Below are 18367 nucleotides of genomic sequence, written 5' to 3'. Positions count from 1 at the left end.
GGACCACGGCGCCCCTTTGCCCTCCCCTCTCTCTCCCAGTCCGCTCTTTAGCCCTTCCCGCCTTCGTGTGGGTCGTGTGTTTCGGCGGCAGGAGGGGACGTGCCTCGTGCATGTGCGGGAGGTGGCAGACGCTGAGATGGCGAAGGAAAAGGCCAGATCTGAAGGACACGATTGTGGCGGAGCAGACGCGGACTAAGAGCGAGACTCGGCTGACTCTCACTCCCGCCATGCTATGCAGGATCTCGCTCACGAACTACACGAAGCTCGAGAATGAAGTGCGGCAGAGTAGCGCCCGTTGCAACGGAAGACGACGATGGCCGAATCGCGCACGATACGTGAGGGGTGAAGGAGACTTGCGAGCTGTACAGTGGTGTTTGCGAATCGATAAGAGTGCTATTATTGTGCAGGAGCGGCTGTAGGAGGGGGCTTGAAGCCCATGACGCCGACGAGCGAGGTGGACATCCTGGACAGCGAAAGGCGGGTCAGCTCGCAACTCGAGACTGGATGGAAAGCGAGTGAACGCACTCCTTGAGCTGGCGCTGCTTGTCTTCCTCGATCTGCTTCTGGATGATCTCGGCGTTGTCCTTCCAGTACTTCTGCTCGTCCTGGTAGAGCTTCTGGGCCGTCTTGCGCATCTTTTCGATGTCGGTCTCGGGCGGCGCGTCGCTCATCGTGGTCTGCGAGCGTTCGCGTCAGCTTCAGCACGTCCGGAAAGGAGCACGCTCAACGCACCGAAATCAGGCCGCCGAACATGCGGCTCATCCAACCCTTGACGCTCGTGTCCTTCTTCTGCTGCTCCCACTTCTCGAGCAGCTCCTTCTTGGTCTTGGCCTCAGCCTCCATGTACGCAGTCGGGATGTGCTTGCCCTCGTAGTGCTTGATAATGGGCCTGACGTCCTTGACCTGCTTGATCGCGATCGCCTCGAGGAACGGAATCATCGCGACGAGCTCGTTCGCCGTCGCATCGCCCTTGGTGCCCATCCACGGCTTCATCGGGATACCGTTCGTCGGCTGGAGCTGGAAACGCGCGGGATCGGTGTCGAGAATGATGGTGCGCTCGAGAGGGCGGTTGAGGTAAGAGAGGTCCTTGATGTTCATGCCGTTCTTGTACCGAGTCGCCTCCTTGAAGAGCTTCCACGGGATGTAGGCGCCGTAAGGGTCGAGTTGCTCGATGACGGGAAGGGCGAGCTGCGGGAACGGCAGTCAGTCGCTAGCACAGACGTAGGGAAGGCAGCCGAACTCACGTAGGAAGGAAGGGTGGTGAAGAGGACGATCTCGTAGAACTGCGACATGTAGGCGAGGAAGTAGTCGGCTCCAGGTCGCTTGGCCGTTCGCCAACCGTGCTCGAGCTGCACGCAAGGAAAAGTCAGCGAGGAGGTTGAGGCGAGGTTCAAGGACTCGCACGCACATCCCAGTTGTCGTGGGTCAGCATGTCTTCGAGGTCGATAACGAGGGTGTAAGGGCGGTAGTGGGGCTCAGGGAGAGGAGGAGGAAGGAGGGGATCCCATGCGGGCTTGTTGAGGTACTGCAGGAGGACCAGGTCAGTCCGCACTTCACGGAACGAGCGAGCTGGGACGCACGTCAAGGTGGTCCGCCGCACGGATCTTCAACCGTCCCCACCAGCCCAACCATCCGCCCTCCTGCGCCTCCTCAATCGCCTGCTTGTCGTCACTCCGAGCGAACATCTTCTTCTGCTCCTCCTCGTCCGCCCAGTCCTTTCCGAGATCGTACACCGCCCACACCAACCCTGCAACAGTCATGACACCTGCAGCCCTCGCGAGGTTCGCTCGCTTCTTCTCGATCGACGACTTTCCAGCTCCGCGCGCCTTTGCGCCCGTCTTCTCGCCCGGGAACTGGTTCCCTCGCATCTCCTCCTCTGACCGCGGTGCGACATCGGGATGCAAGTCGAGGAACGCTTCGGCGATCGAGTTCTGGCGGGTCGAGAGGGCATCGACGGGAGGGACCTGGAATGCGGGAGAGGCGGCGGCAGACGAAGGCGTCGGGTCAGGCGAGGATCCGCCCGGTGCAGAGGGCGTCTCGACGGGCTTGCCTGCGCTCAAGGGCGGCAATGACTCGCCCGAGGGCGTCTTGCCCGTCTGAGTCTCGCGAGGAGGTTCGGCGGTAGGCTGGGAGGGGTCAGGCGATGCGGGATTGGGGGTCTGCGAGGCGGCTGACGGTGGCGGCGTCGGTCCCGATGTCGTGCGGAGGTAGCGCAGTGCCGGCACGTGTCTCTGCGCCCGCAGCGGCGCCGCAACCGCCCGGAGAGCGGATCGAGAGATGAACATTCTGGAGGGGGCACGCGAGGTGGCGAGGCGGGAGTTGCGGTGTACTGGGGGGAATAGCAGTCGTAGAAGACGATGTACGCAGTCTCAGCAGCCTCACGCAAGCACGAAAGCGAGAAAGCGGGTTGTTCGCAAGTTCAAGATGGACGCATGGACGAGCGCCGACGTCGTCCTCACCCACAACCACTTGCACGCCGTAACGAGCCAGTACCGCCAACAATGCTCGGATTTGTAGGACTCTCGGACGACAACAAGGTGCGCACACACCCGCACACCGTCGTCGCGCTTCCTCAGCTCACCCTCGTCTCGGACTCGCAGGAGCGCATCTCCAAGGCCATCGAGGTCGCAAAGGTGGGTCAGAGGCGGCTGTATCGGTCGTATGAAGGCATCGCGGCCGTCTGGAGGACCCCGCAAGGCCTGTGGGATGCTACGGAGCCAGCAGCTGACCTTGCCTCTCCTCGTTCACTTCTCGCTCATCCCCGCGCAGACCATCGTTCACTACGGCTGGATCCCCACCATCCTCTTTGTCGCATACCGTGCGTCAAACCCCCGGCCGCCCTTGATGAGGTGCGTTCGCTTTCTCATGAACCTCTCCTCCTCGAACTTCGCTGACGACCATCTCGTCCCTTGAACAGGCTTATCTCTCCTCTGGCTTGATTGGGTCATCTCGTATCGCAGCACTCACTTCCTCCTCGCAATGTACAGCATACCCCCCTCGCACCTCGCTCCCAGTTCGTCTGAACCTCGAGAGTCGCGGAGACAGTCCATTGTGCGGGCTGTCGACCGCCAATCCAGCTCGAGCGCCCCGAGCGCCCGGACGCTATCGCCGACGCGCCCTCTCGACCTGCTGATACCCGTACCCCTCTCCCTCGCTCTCCTCCCTCCTCCTCCTCGCCTGCCTCTTCCTCCACTCTTTCTCCTCCCTCCTTCTCCTCCTCGCAGCAGCCAACTCATAGAACGTCTTGTCATCGCGCTCTTGAGGTGTAGGGCGACGGCCTTCTTGGATTCGTTTGAGGGCTTTGGCGACTGCCCAGAGCGTTGGGAGCGCGAGGAAGAAGGTCAAGGCGCCGGGGAAGTCGACTGCGGAAGAGGAATATAGTCAGTGACTCGCTCTCTCGCATAGAGAGATAGGGACCGCACGGTGCATCTCCTGCAGAGAAGACTGTCAATCTCGCTTCTCGGAAGGCCTAGCGGGAAAGCGCAACGCACTCCTGGGAAGACATCGTTCGCTACCATCTGTATTTCCGTCGTCGCGATCGTGAAAACGAGCAGGACCGCGACGAGCGGCCACTGCCAGTCCGGGCCTCAAATCGTCAGTCTCTTCCTCTTCCTAAGTACGGTTGAAGTGAACGCCACGCACGATGATAAAGTGATGCTTGCTTGCCTCCTGCCTCTTCTTCAGCCTCGTCGCCGCATCCTGCGCTGTCCCTCGCAAGCTTTTGCTCCAAGGCGAGAGGGCGGTCATCCCTTCTGTCGCCGGAGGAGGCGAGTACGGGCGTCGTGGTGGAGCCGCTTTGTCGGAGGAGGACGAGGCTGGGTCTGAGTCGGAAGCGGAGGGAGAGGAGTTGGAGGGCGGGTCGTGGCGGGAGCGATAGGAGGGGAGGGAGTAAGTTGTCGAGGTTGTGCGGGCGAGGGAGGACGACGGGTCCGCTGGTGCCGGCGGATAGGATGTCCGGCCCTTGGGGACAGAGCGCATCGTCATGAGGTTCATGCCGTCCTGCGACTCGTCGAGACTGTCAGTCGACGAACGGAAAGAGGAAACACGAGCGAGAGCGGACGCACATCGTAGTCATCCCGCTTGTAGTCGTCCGGGTCATCCTTCATATGCTGCCTCCGCTTGTTCGCGTCATCACTCGACTCCACGTCGGAACCGCTGACCGCCTCCACTGCCCGCTTGTGCGGCTTCATCGGGAACCCCTTGATCTTCTTCATATGCGGGTCGCGCAGGTGTCCACCTCGCTTGACCAGCACACCGGGTGCGATGAGCGTCCAATAAGACCCGATGCAGAGGACGAGGAACCAGAAGAGCGAGTACGACGCGAGGAGGAGGATCTCCTTGGCGTTGTGGCCGTCGCTTGGTCGGACCGGGTAGAAGCATACGACGATGGCGGTGGAGGAGAAGCAGTTGGCTTGGCGGAAGCGGAGGAAAGTCCAGGAGGGGAGTTGGCCGACGTAGTAGGCGAAGAGGCAGAGTCCCCAGAGTATGGCGGTAAGGAGACCCTTGAGGATCATGCCGCCCTGCAGGAACAGTACGCCGGCTGGACCGAGGACCTCGTCTGCGGAATGGAGAGTCAGGGTGTATAGCGCGGCGACGAAGCAACAAACGCACAAGTCGTCAAGGAGTTCATGCCGGCGAGAGTCGCGATGTAGGGAAGATGTGAGAGGAGGATGACGGCGACGGTATGGTGGAGAGTGATGGTGCCCTGCCAGCATTGGAAGGTCAGGAACGGAAGAGGGCGGGAAGCGAGAGCGGCTTCGAGGCGACGCACGAGGAAGAGCTGGACGTAGCAAGCCATCAGAAAGGAGAAGGAGACGGATAAGCCGAGCCACTGTTCGTCGCAGAAGGTGTCAGTCTTGGCGACCCTCTCGAGATGAAAGAAGCGGACGAACCATGGACTCTGCGCCTCCCTCGTCCGGCGCAAACAGCACGAGTGCAAAGTACGCGAGCGCCTGCAAGTACGAGCCTAATCGCACACCGATACTGACGACGTCGGGCGCTGCACACAGCTTGAGGCAAGACTCGACGGCGTCGGGGTTTGAGCAGTACACTGCCTGCGACAGCGGGATCACGTAGCCTCCGGCGCCGCCCATCTTCGTCGTCAAGGTCAAGTCAGGGCGTCGCGCAATCTGGGTTACTGAAGGAGCCAGCACGAGAACGAAACGAAGAGGAAAGGGGAGCTGCCAAGACCGTCCGGACAGTCCGCGGGATGAGGAGCGGGCGACAGGAGACGGGGCGGGTTCCCCGAGCAGGTCGCGCAGCATGTGCGGATGAGTCTACGCACTCTTAGGCCTGCACGTCGTACTACGAACCGTGTAGCGAGCGGCTGTCGCCTGTTTACCGCGTCGTCGAGCGGGAGGAGGAGAGGTCCGTCCGCACCTGTTGGAAGGACGCTGGTGGCTTGGTAGAGCTGGCCAGCAGATTCTGGTAGCCTTCTCCGAGCATACGAACCGGTACGAGCCAGTTTGGTGAGCTGGTCGAGGGAAACCCTTCTCGCGGTGACCCTCCTCAACTTGTCCGCTCTCTCCACCCGCTCACCACGCTCAAAAAGCCCACAGAGGCACCGCCAGACAGTTGCTGTAAGCCCACAGGTCTCGATGAACCCGCTGTTGCACGAACAGCGACCATCGCCAGCCCGCCAGTCCTCCTCGAGCCGACTCGCCGACCTCGACGACGGAACGCGCCCGTCAGCGCGGGTGAAGCGATGGCAGGTCACTGGAAGGGCGCTGCTGGGTGTTAGGCGGCTGCATGCGGTCATAAAGGGCAGCTCGACTGGCTGGAGGAGCTGGGTGTCGTTCGCCTGATGAAGCGGGTCGTCGCCAAAGCCGGGATGGACGGCTTTACTGAGCGGGGCAATTCGAGCATGGCATTGCAGGAAGGGAGCGAAGCCAGAAGTGCCCGCGCAGCGCTGGCCAATCGACGACTTGACGACTTCGAACTCCCTTCCTCCGGATGCCTCCTCTAGATGCCCTCCCCTTGACAAGCACTTCAGCGATGGCCTGCGGGACTATGACTGACTCTTGCGTATGACTTCACAGCTCTCCCGTCCCCCCCTTCTAGCCACTTCTCAACATGGTGCGCTCCGGCCTCCGGCTCCTCCTCTTGCTCTCGCTGACCGCTTTCATCCCGTAGCCCGTCCCCTTCGAGGCCCTCATCCCCTTCGGTACGTCAGGAGCGTGAATGAGCGTCGGCGACGAAGCGCAGACACTGACGACGCCGCCTTCTCCTGCCTGCCCTTGGAACACAGGTCTCTTGACCGTCATGTTTGCCGTCACTGGTACCGGTTTCTCGGCTGTCAGGCGTCTCCAGAACGACGGCAAGGTCAGTCACACCGCTTGCTTCATCCCTGGACTCGTCTTTCGTCGCAATGCATTCGCGAGCAAGTCGAGCTCACGTTCTCGCCTTTGCGCAGCCCACACGACACACCCTCGACCGCTGGGAGGAGCTGATGATGGAGCGGGACCAGCGATTGACAGGCTCGCTGCGAGGGCAGTCGGTGCGTACCTTGTCGAGCTGAAGTCCTGCGCACGACTTGCTGACCTTGCGCACCCTTTCAATGCCTCCGTTCGCCTTGCCTTCCGCCTCGCCCGCCTTCTACTTATCCCAATGACCTTGATCCACTGGCACCTTCGCTTCATCTTCGGACAGACGGAACCCATCGCACCGAAGGGCTTCTCGAACAACTCGGCATGGCAGACGGAGAAGGCAGAGATCGCATGGAGCGCGTTCCAGTCGCACAAGTAGGCGGATAGGGGGGGTTGCAGGTTGGTAGACGCGGTGGTTGGCTGGTCCTTTCTCTTCCATTCTTTCGTTTGCGAACGTAGTGCGCTTTCCTCTCCTCGCGCATTCAAGCGCTGTCCGAGCAGCCTCTCAAGCGACCGAGTGAGTAAGAGAGAGGACAACATGCGAAAGGATGCGCTATCGTTACACACACACTCCTCACGCCCTCGGCTGCGCACTGCTCGCGAACACCATATCTAGCGCGCCCTGCACCATGGTCAATTCGCGGTGGAAGTCGAGTTCGTCGTCGAGCTTTCGTCGAAGGCGGGTGAAGAGGGTGTCGATGAGGGGTGAGAGGCCGAGGGTGGGAGTGTAGATGTCTGTCGAGGCGGGGCAGGTCAGTACAGGTCGGAGCGGAGGGGCAAGGCGCGCGAACGCACCAATGAGCACGCTCGCAACGTCAGCGGCGAGTACGCAATACCGCGGGTCGATGATGTGCTTGACGAGGAACGAAAGGACCGGCTCGAGCGAGACGTCCGTCCGGTTCGCCAAAGCGATCGCCAGCCCGTCCCTCCGGATGAGTTCGTCCATCAACGCAAACGCCGTGGCGGGCGTGACGTCTCTCCGCATGACCGAGTCGAGCGCGTCGCCGTACCGGAAGTTCTTGAGCATCCGGTCCCACTCGCTCAGCTTCTTCCGCCGTTCCTTGGTCACCTTCGTTTCGCCCTCGAACGTCGCCTTGAGCCCTTCACCCGCCTGCTTGCCGCTGTACACTACGCCTCCGTGCCCCATCCCCGCGAGAATCGCGTCGTAGGACGGTGTGACCGATTCGACGGGCAAGCCGGCCTTGCGACCCACGCCTGCGCGAGTCCGGATCGACAGCGAGCCGTCCGACAAGCCGGCGATAAGGTGCGAGTTGTTGGGCTGGAAGAAGCGCTCAGTATCAGCTTGACTAGCTCGTAAGCTGGACAAGCTGGGGAAGTTGCACTCACCGAAACCGCCAAGCTCATGACCTGCCCACCATACCGCATCGTATGCCGCACGCGCCAATTCTCCTGCGGGTCATACACCTTCACCAGCCCGTCCAATCCACCACTCAGCACGCGCTTCTCGCCATTCTCCGCCTCGGCCCAGCACAGCGCCATAATCGACTTCTGGTGGTTGCTCAGCGCCTTCAAGCAGTATGCCGTGCCGGTGTCGACTTCCTCTTCTTCCTCACCGGTCGCTGCGTCGTATCCGCCTTCCATCTCGGCACCCGCACCGCTCGACCTCGAAGTCGACGCGCCGAGCAAGTCCCACACGCGCAAGATCGGTCCGCCAGCCGAGACGGCCATCGTCCCTTGCTCGCCAACAAGCACCTGGTCCACTGGCTTCCCATGCCGTCCGATCCAGACGCATCCACTCCCTTCGCTGTCGGGCACGCGGGCGTCCCAGAGTCGGACTGTGGAGTCGTAGCCGCCGGAGAAGATGAGTGAGGGGGAGGAGGGGACGAAGGAGGCTGTTCGGACGTAGTCGGAGTGCGAAGAGAAGGTGCGGAGCGGCGCAGAGGTTGAGAGGTCGAAGAGGCGAACGGTGGTGTCGGAAGAGGTCGTGAGGATCTGGGTGCCGGCTCCGGGAGAGAACTTGGTAGTGTGGACGGCCCTATTGGAAGGTTCTGTCAGCTCGGAAGCGTCAGGAAAGGCCAAAGGAAAGGGCACGGACTGCTTGTGCGCCCGGATCGTCCGCAAGATGGCTCGGCTGTTGATGTCAAACACCTGCACGAGTCCGCCCTCGTCTCCCGCGACACACAGCTTCCCATCCGTCCGAATCTCTCCACTCGTAGCCGTCTCCTTGAACCGCGCAATAGTCTTGACGACCCTGTTCGTCTTGGGGGAATAGATCTGCAGCCGTGTGCCAGAGGTGACGACGTAGCGATGCGGGTGGGAGGGCGAGAAGTGGACGTGGGTGATTGGCGCGTAGGACTTGAGGAACACGGGGGACTACCGGGGTCGAGGCGAGTTCATCAGTTTGAGAGAAAGGTGAGGCGGAGTAGCGGGACGGCGTCAGCTCGTGTGGACTTGACAGGCGCGCAGCGGGTGACACTGGAACGCACCTTGAAGCTGCGCCAGTATACAGACTCCTTCTGCTGCTGGTTCTCGACGACCGTCTTCGGCGCCTTGGGGACGACCAGGCGAGAGAAGTCGGCCATGCTGCGGTCGCTGCAGCGCGTTCGAGCGGGTATGGCTGCGTGTGTGTCGCTCTGAGGAGTCTAGCGAGCAGTCTAGCACAGCAGCACAGTCACACGGGCGATGTCAAGCGTGGATGAGCCGGTCAACGGGCGCACCGTGCTTCGCTCCGCCAAGTTGGCTTCCCGACTGACATCTCACTTCGAAAGGGTTTGTAGTGCTATGTCGCTTGTATTGCACGCGAAGTAGAGCCGACGCATCAAGAGGCAGTCGACGGAATGCGAAAACCCGTCGTTGAAGGTGACCAAAAGGCAGACCTCGCTCGTGCATCCGTACGACTTCCTCATTCTGCTGCGTCGTGCTGGAGTCATACAAGCCTCGCGCGGAAGCTGAGCGGCGCCGATTGGAAGGAGGCGAGCGCGGCTTGAGACGCCAAACCACTGCTTCGCAAGTACCTGTGGGCGAGTCTGTCGTCGTTAAACAACCCCGCACCGCAGACTCAATGCACTGCGTCACTCATGCACGATTCCTTGAATGCGTTGAGCAACTAGGGAAAGCGGAGAAGCTCGTTCCCACTCTGCGCGAGACGGGGGAAGCGAACGCAGCGAGCCAAGGCCAGCAATCAATCAGGGCGCCGATCGGATCATTGCCCGCCTGCGAGGGTGCGTCTTATGCGTCGTAGAGCCCGCTGGGATGCGGGGGACGAGGCAGTGGGTCGACGAAGGCGGAAAGCGGTCGTGAGCGAGCTCGAGCAGACGTCGGTAGCGGACAACCGCTCCTCGGCGGATCGCAGCCGGCAGCGGGCGAGCGCAAGAGTCCACCACTAGCGCCCTAGAGTACCCGCGCGCCGTCACAGCCGAGGTGTGAACCTGTGTACTCCTCCTCCTCGATTCGAGTGATGAAGTTTGGAGGATTGGGTGCAAGCCATCGCGGGGGCCGAAGAGCGTCGCAGCACTACCAGGAGTGTAGCTGGCTACCAATGCAGCCTTAACCGTGCGTCAGCGAGGTGAGCGGCGTGAGAGCGGCGGGTTGACCTGCCTCATCCGGGGACTCGTCGCTCGCTTCCTCTTACCCACCACTCCGCATCGAATCCACGGGCTCACATTCACTGCAGCGGCTCCGTGTCCGGCTCGAGCAGGTCCGCTAGGCTCCTCTCGTCGTCCGGCGCATCCGGGCGGCACCCTCGCTTGGCTGTCGATGGCGAGGAGGCAGGAGCTGCGCTCGGTGTCTTCCTGGGGTTGCAAGGCAACGACGCAAACCTTGCAGCTCGAACAGGCTCACTTGCGATAGCGGGACGCTGTCGAGTGGGCGAGCTGCCTTCGTGACAGTCCTTCGAAGCTGCCCGGATGGTCAGCCCGAGCGCACGTCGCTTCGGTGGACTGTTCTTTCCATCTCTCGATCGTCGGATCAGCCGTCTCGAAGGCACAGAGAACATCGGGGCGGAAAGATGTGATCGTTCTGCAGAAGAGCCACTTGGCTTGATCAGGCAGCTCGTCACCTTCCGCTTGCCTTGGTCCGGCGACGCTCCGTGCTTCGAGGATTCGCGTTATCGCCTGAGAATTGAGAGGGTGACTGCGGTCTCTCCCTGTACGCCCGCCCAGCTGCGCGAAAACTCCCTCCCGAGATCGCTTTGTTCGCCTCTCGCCGCTCTCTCTCTCCTCTCTCTCTCTCTCTTTCCAGGCAGCTCTCTCCTCTTCGTGCTCTTCCTTCCTCGACTAGTCGACGATCCTCCCAGTTTCCGCAACTCCTCGCTCTCCACCCTATCGCTCTTCCCGCCCCGCTACCATGCCCTCCATCAAGTCCTGCCTCGCTTCCCTCGCCCTCGTGGCTCTCGCCATCAGCCCCGTCGCTGCCACTCCCCTGAAGAGTGAGTGCCGAGCCCGTCTTCTCGAACCGTGTTCGACGCTGACCTTGCCATCTTCCACAGTCAACGACGCTGCCCTCGTCCGCCGTGCGCCCGAGCCCGCTTTCTTCTCGAACGAGGGTGCTATCGAGAAGCGCGACGTCTCCCGTAAGGAGATTGCCGCCCGCCTCAAGCGCGCCAAGATCGCCGCCGCCCGCAAGGCCAAGCGCGAGAACCGCGAGCGCGACACCTCTGAGCTCGTCAAGCGACACGTCGCTGCCCTCCACGAGCGTGAGGGCGTCACGGAGGAGGTCCTCGAGCGCCGCGCGATCGTCGAGCGCGCTCTCCGCCGCACTCGCTGCGGTGTCAACGGTGCCTTCCCCCGAGCTCTTCCGACCTCGTGCATCGTCGCTGACTGCTGTCCCGCTCTTTCCACAGACCGCATCTGCACTCAGTCCGTCACCTCGCCCAGCGACTTGCCCGCCAACGGTCGTGCTGTCTGCGGACCTAACCACCTCTGCCAGGGTGCGTTTCCTTCCGCGCCCTGTACCTTTGATTCCGAGGCTAACTCGCCACTTCACACGTTCTACAGTCGGCTGCCAGCCCGGCTACGTCTTGACCAACGGCGCTTGCGTTGCAAGCCAGCCGACCTGCGGCCCGAACACCTGCGGAACGACCCCCAACGGTGTCTTCCTCTGCTCGGGCGCCAACACCTGCACGCTCGTTTGCGACACCTCGAACGGCTACACGGCTCGCGGCAACCAGTGCATCAACACCAACACCGACGCCGCCAACTGCGGTAGCGTCGGAAACGCCTGCCCGGCGTCGTACAACGGTGTCGGCCAGCCCGTCTGCCGTGGTGGCTCTTGCCGCATTGGTGAGTCGTCGCTCTCTCATGCTTGAGGTTGAAGAGCAGACGTTGCGAAGCGAAGAAGCAGCTAGTCCTCCGAACGAAGTGCTGACCTTCCCTCGCTGCACAGCTTGCCCTCCTGGTACCGTCAACCGCCTCACTCAGGACCGGTCCGCATTCTAGTGCGTACACCTATCCTCTCGTTGACTCCGAGCATCCAGCTGACGCTCTTCCAACCTCCACCTACTCCCTCTCCACCCACAGCTGCTACGGTACTCCTCTCAACGTCTAAGCAAAAGCGGTCGCGTTCTAGTGTATCAACCGACTCGACACGATGGACGGTTCCCTTCGTTGCCTTCCCTAGACTTTTCGTTTCTCCCCTCCCAGGTTCCCCTTAACGACTCGGCGCCAGCCTTTCACTTGTATCCATCTAGCGCTCTAACTAGCCTTCTGTGTAGCTACCACGCCTCCAGTCTTGTACATAGCCAACGGTCTTTTCCTGCAACGCAAAGGGCACGCTCCCCCATGCTAATCCTCCCTCGTCTGTCTTCGCTGTCGCAGCATCGTCAAGGAAGAAGTCAGACTCAAAGGGAGAGGGCACGGAGGGCGAGAGAAACGGCGGGAGCCAGCGGCGAGAGCTTGGCGGCGGAAGTGTTCTCTCGCCCTGGCAGTCTCTCGCGACTGAAGCCCTTCCCTCGACGCGACACCGCAGAGATAGTCACGCTCGTCCATTGCTGGGTGCAGGACGGCGCGGGTGCGAGGATGCAAGGGGGAAGGAAGGGGTATCAAACGTGAAGAGGGGGGTCGAGAGTCGCGAATGTCTGTTACGATGAGCGGGAGGCGTAGGCACAGGAGGGCACGTCAAGGAGAGTCTAAGTGGGAGTCGTGAAGCGAAGAGAGAGGGCAATCAGAGGTTGACGCCGTTCAGGGCGAGATCCATCGTGCTCTTGAGGGCAAGCGGCACCTGTGTAAGAGTCGAAGCGTCAGCGGGGCGCTCGCAGAGCGATGAAGTGTCGATGCAACGCACGACGATGAGGGCGGCGAAGACGACGGCCGCGAGGAGGAAGAGGATGCCGTATCTGCGGGAGGGGGAAAGGTCAGCCAGGAATGTTTCGTCGACGAGACTCGAGCGGGAACGCACCTCGCGATGATGGACTTGCGCTGGCGAGCCTGCTTGATCGAGTAGAGCGGCGCTCGTATCTGCCTCGAAGGGCGGAGCCAGAGCAGCGCAATCGAATGCAGCTGGGCGAAGCCGGGGATGAGGCAGGGGATGGCGAGGGCGAAAAGGAGGATGTGGCCCGTGAGGAAGTCGCCGGCGAACAGGCTCATCTCGGTTACCTGCAGGCGAGCGAGCCATCAGTAACAGGGCAGACGGGAGGGTACTTGCGCTCACGCACCTTGACGACGATCTCGCGAACAGGCTGGGTCCAGGCCGACGCGCCGAGACCGCTGCCCCACCACTTGCCAGTCCACCAGCTCCTGTTGATCTGGTCTGACTTGTACTCGCGCGAGATGCCGACCGCGATCAAGATCTTGAAGATGCAACGCTGGATGCTGCGGGCGAGACGGGTGCGTTAGCTCCGTGTGAGAGCGATCGAGAGGAAACGCGAACGCACGCAATGGTCGCGATGAGGCCAAGAACGGCGTGCGAGGTGTTCCACCGCTCGAGGACCCAGAGGAACTCGAAGAAGCCGATCATGCCGACGACGGAGCCGATGTGGGCGATGCCTGCCATGACCGAGCCGAATTTGCCGCCGCCGCAGAGTGGGCCGGCAAAGAGCGACACGAAGAAGAGGACAAACAGGAGGACGAGGTTATAGACGATCGGTCCGAGGGCGATGACGGCAATGCGGAGGAGGGCGTCGACCTGCGGGTCGGCGAACGACTTGACAAAGAGGTAGGCGACCGTGAGGATGATGGCGAGGGCAAGCGGCGCGAGGATCTCGTTCGCGACGATAGTCTTCCACCTCGCGCGGGGCGTGTCGGGCGTGAGCTTCTCCGACGGGTGACCCATACGCTTCTTCTTGAAGCCGGTGACCTTGGTGCGCGACAGGCGGCAGTAGCCGATCCACGAGTTGGCGTGTGCGCGCGAGTTGCCGCGCGACATCCACCGCAGGAATTCGCGGTAGTCGATGATAAAGTCGCCGAGCGAGAACTGGTGCGGGTTGAAGAGGAACGGCGCAATGCAGAGCGCGATGATCGAGATCCAGAAGTAGATGACTGCGAGCAGCGATGCGTTAGTGGGCGGAGACGAAAGGGAGACACGGCAAGAACGCACTGTGGCGGATCCAGAGCGAGAGGGTGATGTAGAGGAGCAAGAGGAGCGTCCGCATGCCGAGGTAGATGGCGGGTCCGGCAAAGCGCGAGTACAAGATGCAGAACGAGATGCGGGTCGTGGCGAAGCCGCGTCCGGTCGCGATGTATCGAGCGCCGCCGTACGACAAGTTGCTGATGACCGAGTGGGACGAGATCTGGGTGCTGAAGACCTCGAAGAACGGCGAGAGCGACAGGAAGTGCTTGCCGAGGCGAATGATGGCGCGATACAGCCCTCGCTCGGTGAGCTCCTGCAGGAAGAGCGGCAGGAAGGCTGTGCAAACGAGGCGGGTCAGTCGGACGGCGCGGGGGAAGGGCAAGCATGTGCACGCACCGATGAAGAAGACGATGAAGATTGAGATGACGCAGCGCTTGATCCAGTCGTACACGGGGACGAGGTTGTAGCAGCCGCCCTGGCCGCCGACGAACTGACCGCCGCTGGTGTACTGGCAGATCGGGAGCGACGAGTTGAGCGTGCCGAGGAAGGTGAGGGTGTACATGAACAGCTGGACCGAGAGGATGACGAGGATGTTATTGATGTGGAAGCCGGGGTGGCCGTAGTAGAACGTGAGGAAGCGGTCCATCGGGAGCTGCGTGCCCAAATAATAGTATTCCCTCGAGAGCATCTGCTCGCCCATGCCCGACGACACCTTGGTCTGGAAGTTGAGGATGGTGCCAAACCCGAGGTCGCGACCCTTGCCGCACTGATAGTACTCGGTGTGCTTGATCTTGCCGCCGCGCTCGTTCGCCAGCATGCCCGCGTAGATGTCCTCGGACAGGTGGAGACCCTTTTGCGCCTTCGAGAGACCGCCGCGCGTCGTCATGAAGATGGCGTTGAGGAAGTCGGGGTGGCCGTAGTGGAGCTTGCCGCCGAGGTACGCCATCGAGCGCGCCGCGAGCGTGCCGAACGTCTGCTCCTTGCCGGCCGCGACGTCACCGAGGATGCCGATGTTCTCGGAGAAGATGTACTCGCGCGCGCCGACGATGGCGACTGGGTTCTTGCTAAAGTCCTTGGCGCCCTCGGGCGTGTACGGGTTCTTCGGCGAGACGTGGTAGTCCTCAAACTCGCCGAGCACGTTGCGGATCTTGAGGCACTCCTCGAGGTAGTTGTCCTGGTTGGCGTCGATGAGCTGAACGTACTCGCCGCGGTGGAAGATGACGGCGTGGTTCTGGTTGTCCGACTTGCCGTCACCGAGAATTGGGTTGCCCGGGAGCTCGATGCGGAACTTGGGGCGGCGGCGGCCGTCCGGCATTATCTCCGAGTGGCCGTCGATGAGCGCTGAGAAGATGCGCGGCTCACCGCCCTCCTTGCGCGGGCGCTCCTCGTCGAGGTAGGCAATCTGGAGGTCCGGGTATGCACGCAGGAGGAATTCAGTGTTCTCGATCTCCTCCTTGCTGAACTTGGAGTAGCGCTGCATCGAGACGACGAAGCGGAACTTGCGGCGTGCCATGCGCTCGAGCTCGCGCTCGAGGCGGTCCGTGTTGCCACCGAAGAGCTGGACGACCTCGGGGTTCTCGACGCGGTAGAGGAGCTTGATCGCCTTCGAGTAGTTCATGAAGCCCGAGACCGTGCGGTAGAGCGTCTGCGCGCGAAGCGACGCCCAAATTCGCGTGCGGAGGGTGTACTCGGGCGCAGCCGACTTGAAGCCAATCGTGTAGAAGGGGATGTCGTCCGTCTTCTTGTCCGTCTTCTCGTCGATCGGGTCTGACTCTTCGGCGAGGATCTTGGTGTCGCGAACAAAGTTGTCCCACTCGATCGGGTGGAGCTGCTTGAGGTACTCGAGGAGCGTGACGCGCGTCTTCTGGTCGTCCTCGCGGATGATCTCACGGAGGGAGAGGAGGATCTTCTCGGCGTAGTGCGGCGTGAGCACGGTGAAGGTGGGCATGGCGTCGACGCCGAGGGGCTCGGGGACGGCGGTCGTGAGCGACTGGGCGAAGAACGAGATGCGGCGCGAGGCTTCCGAGCCGGGCGGGAAGAACTCGGTCTTGAGGCCCTCCTGGTCCTGCGAGATGAAGAACATGGGTGCGCGCAAAGTCCGCTTGCCGTCCTGCTCCGACGGGACCTGGTGGTACAGCAGTCGCTGGACGTGGTCGATGGAGAGGAGGTGCTCGCGGTACATCGAGATGATGATGGCGTTCCAGATCTGCGAGACGAGGACCTTGGGCTTGTACTTGATCTCCATGTCGCTCGTCGCGAGGATCTTGGCGTAGATCCGCTTCGGCAGTCGCTCGAAGATGTCTGCACGGCCATACGGTGAGTAACGGACTGGCTGACCTGAGAGGAAGCAAGACGCACCCTTCCAAGGCGTCCAAATAGACAGGCCGATGGAGAACGAGCGGACGATCGAGTAGACTGCACGGAGAGATTCGTCAGCGAGGATGGGAAGAGGAAGGGGAGACGTGGTACGCACCGGTGTTCCAGATCACGTACCACAGGAACGTGTCGAGGAAGAAGAGGCACAAGTCCATGCAGAACATGATGGCGAGGGTGAACGCCGGCTGGTACCGACAGAGCGCCGAGCCGAACAGCTTGTCGGAGCACGCCGTGACGCGCATGCCGACCATGACGCGGACGGGGTTCTCGAACGAGAGCGTGAGGAAGAAGTACGACTCGGTCAACTTGCAGGCGAAGATGAGGACCCAGAGCGAGATCGACGCAAGGCGCTGTCGGAGCGAGAGTTTCGGGTACGACGCCGTGAATGTCTGCGAGGCGAGGTACTTGCGCGACTTGCCCGCGACGCGGTCGCCAAAGAGGCGACCTGACGGGACGATCGAGAAGAGGACGACGAAGAAGACTGCAAAGGCGAACTGGACGATGCCGACGATCTTGGCCGCCGTCGAAGTCTGGTTGAAGCCGGCGATGTAGATGGTCGGGGCGAGCGTGATGGCGAGACAGATGAGGAGGGCGGCCATGCGGCGAATCAGGTGCGAGGTGTTGTTCCAGGTCGTCGGGACGTAAGAGTACTCGCACACGGTCGCTGCGATCTGGATGATGGACGCGACGGCGCCTCCGAGTGCGACAGCGGACCACTGCATCGCAGGGTTCGGTTTCGCTTGGCCGGCCGGGGTGTAGATGTTGGGCGAGTTGAACGCCGTGTACATCCAGTAGATCGAGATGTGGAGGACCCAGATGCGGTTGAAGTTGACGAGGAGATGGAGGAACGACCGGCGCTCGTAGTACGTCTTGAAGAAGGCACGGTGCCACTCGATCTTGTCAAACTTCATGAAGCGCTGGCTGGCGGGGACGTCGACGAGGCGGGTCTTGTCGGCGAGGACGATGCGGGAGATGCCTTCGGGGTACCAGAAGAGCTGGTTGATGTCGTCGTAGCCGATGATGTCCTCGTGGTCCTTCTCGCGGCGGACAAAGATCCCGTCGACGACCTCGTAGCCCTGGTCGCGGATGAAGCGGTACAGCGGGCGGACAACGGCACGGAGGTACAGGCCCTCGGGGACGGCCTCGGTGCGCGCCTGGCACTCGGGCGAGCGGTAGTAGTCGTCGGCGCACTTGAAGATGAAGCACAGGCACTCGGGCACGAACCGCACCTGCGCCGCCTCGCCCCAACAGAGGAGGTAGAGCGCGAGTTGGCGGACGCGGTCGTACGCCGACATCTGGAACATGGCCTGCTGCCACCGCTGCTTGGCCGAGTCGAGCGTCTTGACCGAGGCAGGCGTCGCGACCGACTTGACGCCGGCTTTGCGCGAGGCCTTGCGCGCGAGCCGTGCGACACCGTTGTTGGCGAGGCCGATCGCGTCGTCGAGGTCGAGCTGGGCGGCAAAGTACCACTTTCGGTAGTTGGCGTGCTCGCCGCCGATGTAGTCGGCGTGGAGGGTCAAGAGAGCCTGGTTGGGCGACATTCGGGACGCGCGCGAGTCGAGCTGGATCATGAGGTGGTCGTACATGTTGCGCATCGAGTCGCGCTGGAAGCCAAACTTGTTGGCGAGGTCGATGAAGACGTCCTCGATCTCCTCCTTCGTGAGCGGGATCTGCGACTCATTCGACCATGCTGGGTACGGTTCCCGCAGGCGTGCGAACGTCGCGCCGTTGGCGGCATTGTGGGCCGAGGACGACTCGTAGTCGCTGAACCCAGCTGGCGAGTCGGATCGACCCTGGAAGGGACCGGGCGGTTGCTGGTAGCCGCCGTAGTAGCCTTCCTGAGAGCCGTCTCCTGCGAGTATGAACCGTCATCAGCGCCGCCCGAGCTTCGATGAGCGAGTGACGGCGAGCCAAGCGATGCGGCGGAGGGGGTCCCAAGGGAAAGCGGGGGAGAGCAGGCGACACGCACCTCGCCGCGCGTCCTCCTCGCTCGTGTACTGCTCGCGGTACTCGTCTGAATCGCCCGACTCGTACGCCCCACCGCCCTGCGAGTAGCCGGGAGCGCCCTCGTGTGTCTGCGCGAGGTGGGCGTGACCGTGGTTGCTGCCGAACGGGTTGGCCGGGTCGCGTCCAAAGCTATTCCCCTGCTGCTGGTACGCCAT

The 18367-nt window shown here is 62.1% G+C and overlaps 7 protein-coding genes across 7 annotated transcripts; 3 read left to right on the top strand and 4 right to left on the bottom strand.

Moving 5' to 3' along the window:
• Window positions 1-396: 396 nt before the first annotated feature.
• Window positions 397-2285, bottom strand: RHTO_05286 (mitochondrial translocase complex component TIM50; the record flags this gene model as incomplete). The annotated part of the gene is made up of 6 exons (XM_016418948.1): window positions 397-463; window positions 526-677; window positions 733-1188; window positions 1245-1349; window positions 1409-1525; window positions 1581-2285. The coding sequence occupies 6 exons, from the start codon at window positions 2283-2285 to the stop codon at window positions 397-399; spliced, it is 1602 nt and encodes a 533-aa protein (XP_016270242.1).
• Window positions 2286-2432: 147 nt separating this feature from the next.
• On the top strand, window positions 2433-2939 carry RHTO_05285 (mitochondrial outer membrane translocase complex, subunit Tom7; the record flags this gene model as incomplete). The annotated part of the gene is made up of 4 exons (XM_016418947.1): window positions 2433-2537; window positions 2601-2633; window positions 2770-2849; window positions 2918-2939. 4 exons carry the CDS (start codon window positions 2433-2435, stop codon window positions 2937-2939), a joined length of 240 nt encoding a protein of 79 aa, XP_016270241.1.
• A 163-nt stretch (window positions 2940-3102) lies between these two features.
• Window positions 3103-5093, bottom strand: RHTO_05284 (uncharacterized protein; the record flags this gene model as incomplete). Its single annotated transcript, XM_016418946.1, has 8 exons — window positions 3103-3362; window positions 3423-3432; window positions 3492-3572; window positions 3643-3999; window positions 4065-4558; window positions 4612-4705; window positions 4772-4831; window positions 4893-5093. The coding sequence occupies 8 exons, from the start codon at window positions 5091-5093 to the stop codon at window positions 3103-3105; spliced, it is 1557 nt and encodes a 518-aa protein (XP_016270240.1).
• A 979-nt stretch (window positions 5094-6072) lies between these two features.
• On the top strand, window positions 6073-6744 carry RHTO_05283 (small secreted protein, hesp-767; the record flags this gene model as incomplete). Its single annotated transcript, XM_016418945.1, has 5 exons — window positions 6073-6075; window positions 6133-6163; window positions 6248-6321; window positions 6413-6496; window positions 6649-6744. 5 exons carry the CDS (start codon window positions 6073-6075, stop codon window positions 6742-6744), a joined length of 288 nt encoding a protein of 95 aa, XP_016270239.1.
• Window positions 6745-6939: 195 nt separating this feature from the next.
• Window positions 6940-8908, bottom strand: RHTO_05282 (U3 small nucleolar RNA-associated protein 15; the record flags this gene model as incomplete). The annotated part of the gene is made up of 5 exons (XM_016418944.1): window positions 6940-7100; window positions 7161-7644; window positions 7713-8361; window positions 8422-8699; window positions 8813-8908. The coding sequence occupies 5 exons, from the start codon at window positions 8906-8908 to the stop codon at window positions 6940-6942; spliced, it is 1668 nt and encodes a 555-aa protein (XP_016270238.1).
• A 1762-nt stretch (window positions 8909-10670) lies between these two features.
• Window positions 10671-11870, top strand: RHTO_05281 (uncharacterized protein; the record flags this gene model as incomplete). Its single annotated transcript, XM_016418943.1, has 6 exons — window positions 10671-10752; window positions 10813-11100; window positions 11167-11253; window positions 11321-11605; window positions 11709-11760; window positions 11843-11870. 6 exons carry the CDS (start codon window positions 10671-10673, stop codon window positions 11868-11870), a joined length of 822 nt encoding a protein of 273 aa, XP_016270237.1.
• Window positions 11871-12485: 615 nt separating this feature from the next.
• On the bottom strand, window positions 12486-18367 carry RHTO_05280 (1,3-beta-glucan synthase, glycosyltransferase family 48 protein; the record flags this gene model as incomplete). The annotated part of the gene is made up of 10 exons (XM_016418942.1): window positions 12486-12542; window positions 12606-12657; window positions 12720-12916; window positions 12976-13132; window positions 13195-13798; window positions 13857-14165; window positions 14226-16130; window positions 16188-16244; window positions 16303-18057; window positions 18175-18367. 10 exons carry the CDS (start codon window positions 18365-18367, stop codon window positions 12486-12488), a joined length of 5286 nt encoding a protein of 1761 aa, XP_016270236.1.

Source organism: Rhodotorula toruloides (genome assembly GCF_000320785.1).
Source record: "Rhodotorula toruloides NP11 unplaced genomic scaffold Scaffold31, whole genome shotgun sequence".
In the NCBI taxonomy this organism is placed as follows: Eukaryota; Fungi; Basidiomycota; class Microbotryomycetes; order Sporidiobolales; family Sporidiobolaceae; genus Rhodotorula; species Rhodotorula toruloides.
This window is presented reverse-complemented; position numbering and strand designations above follow the sequence as displayed.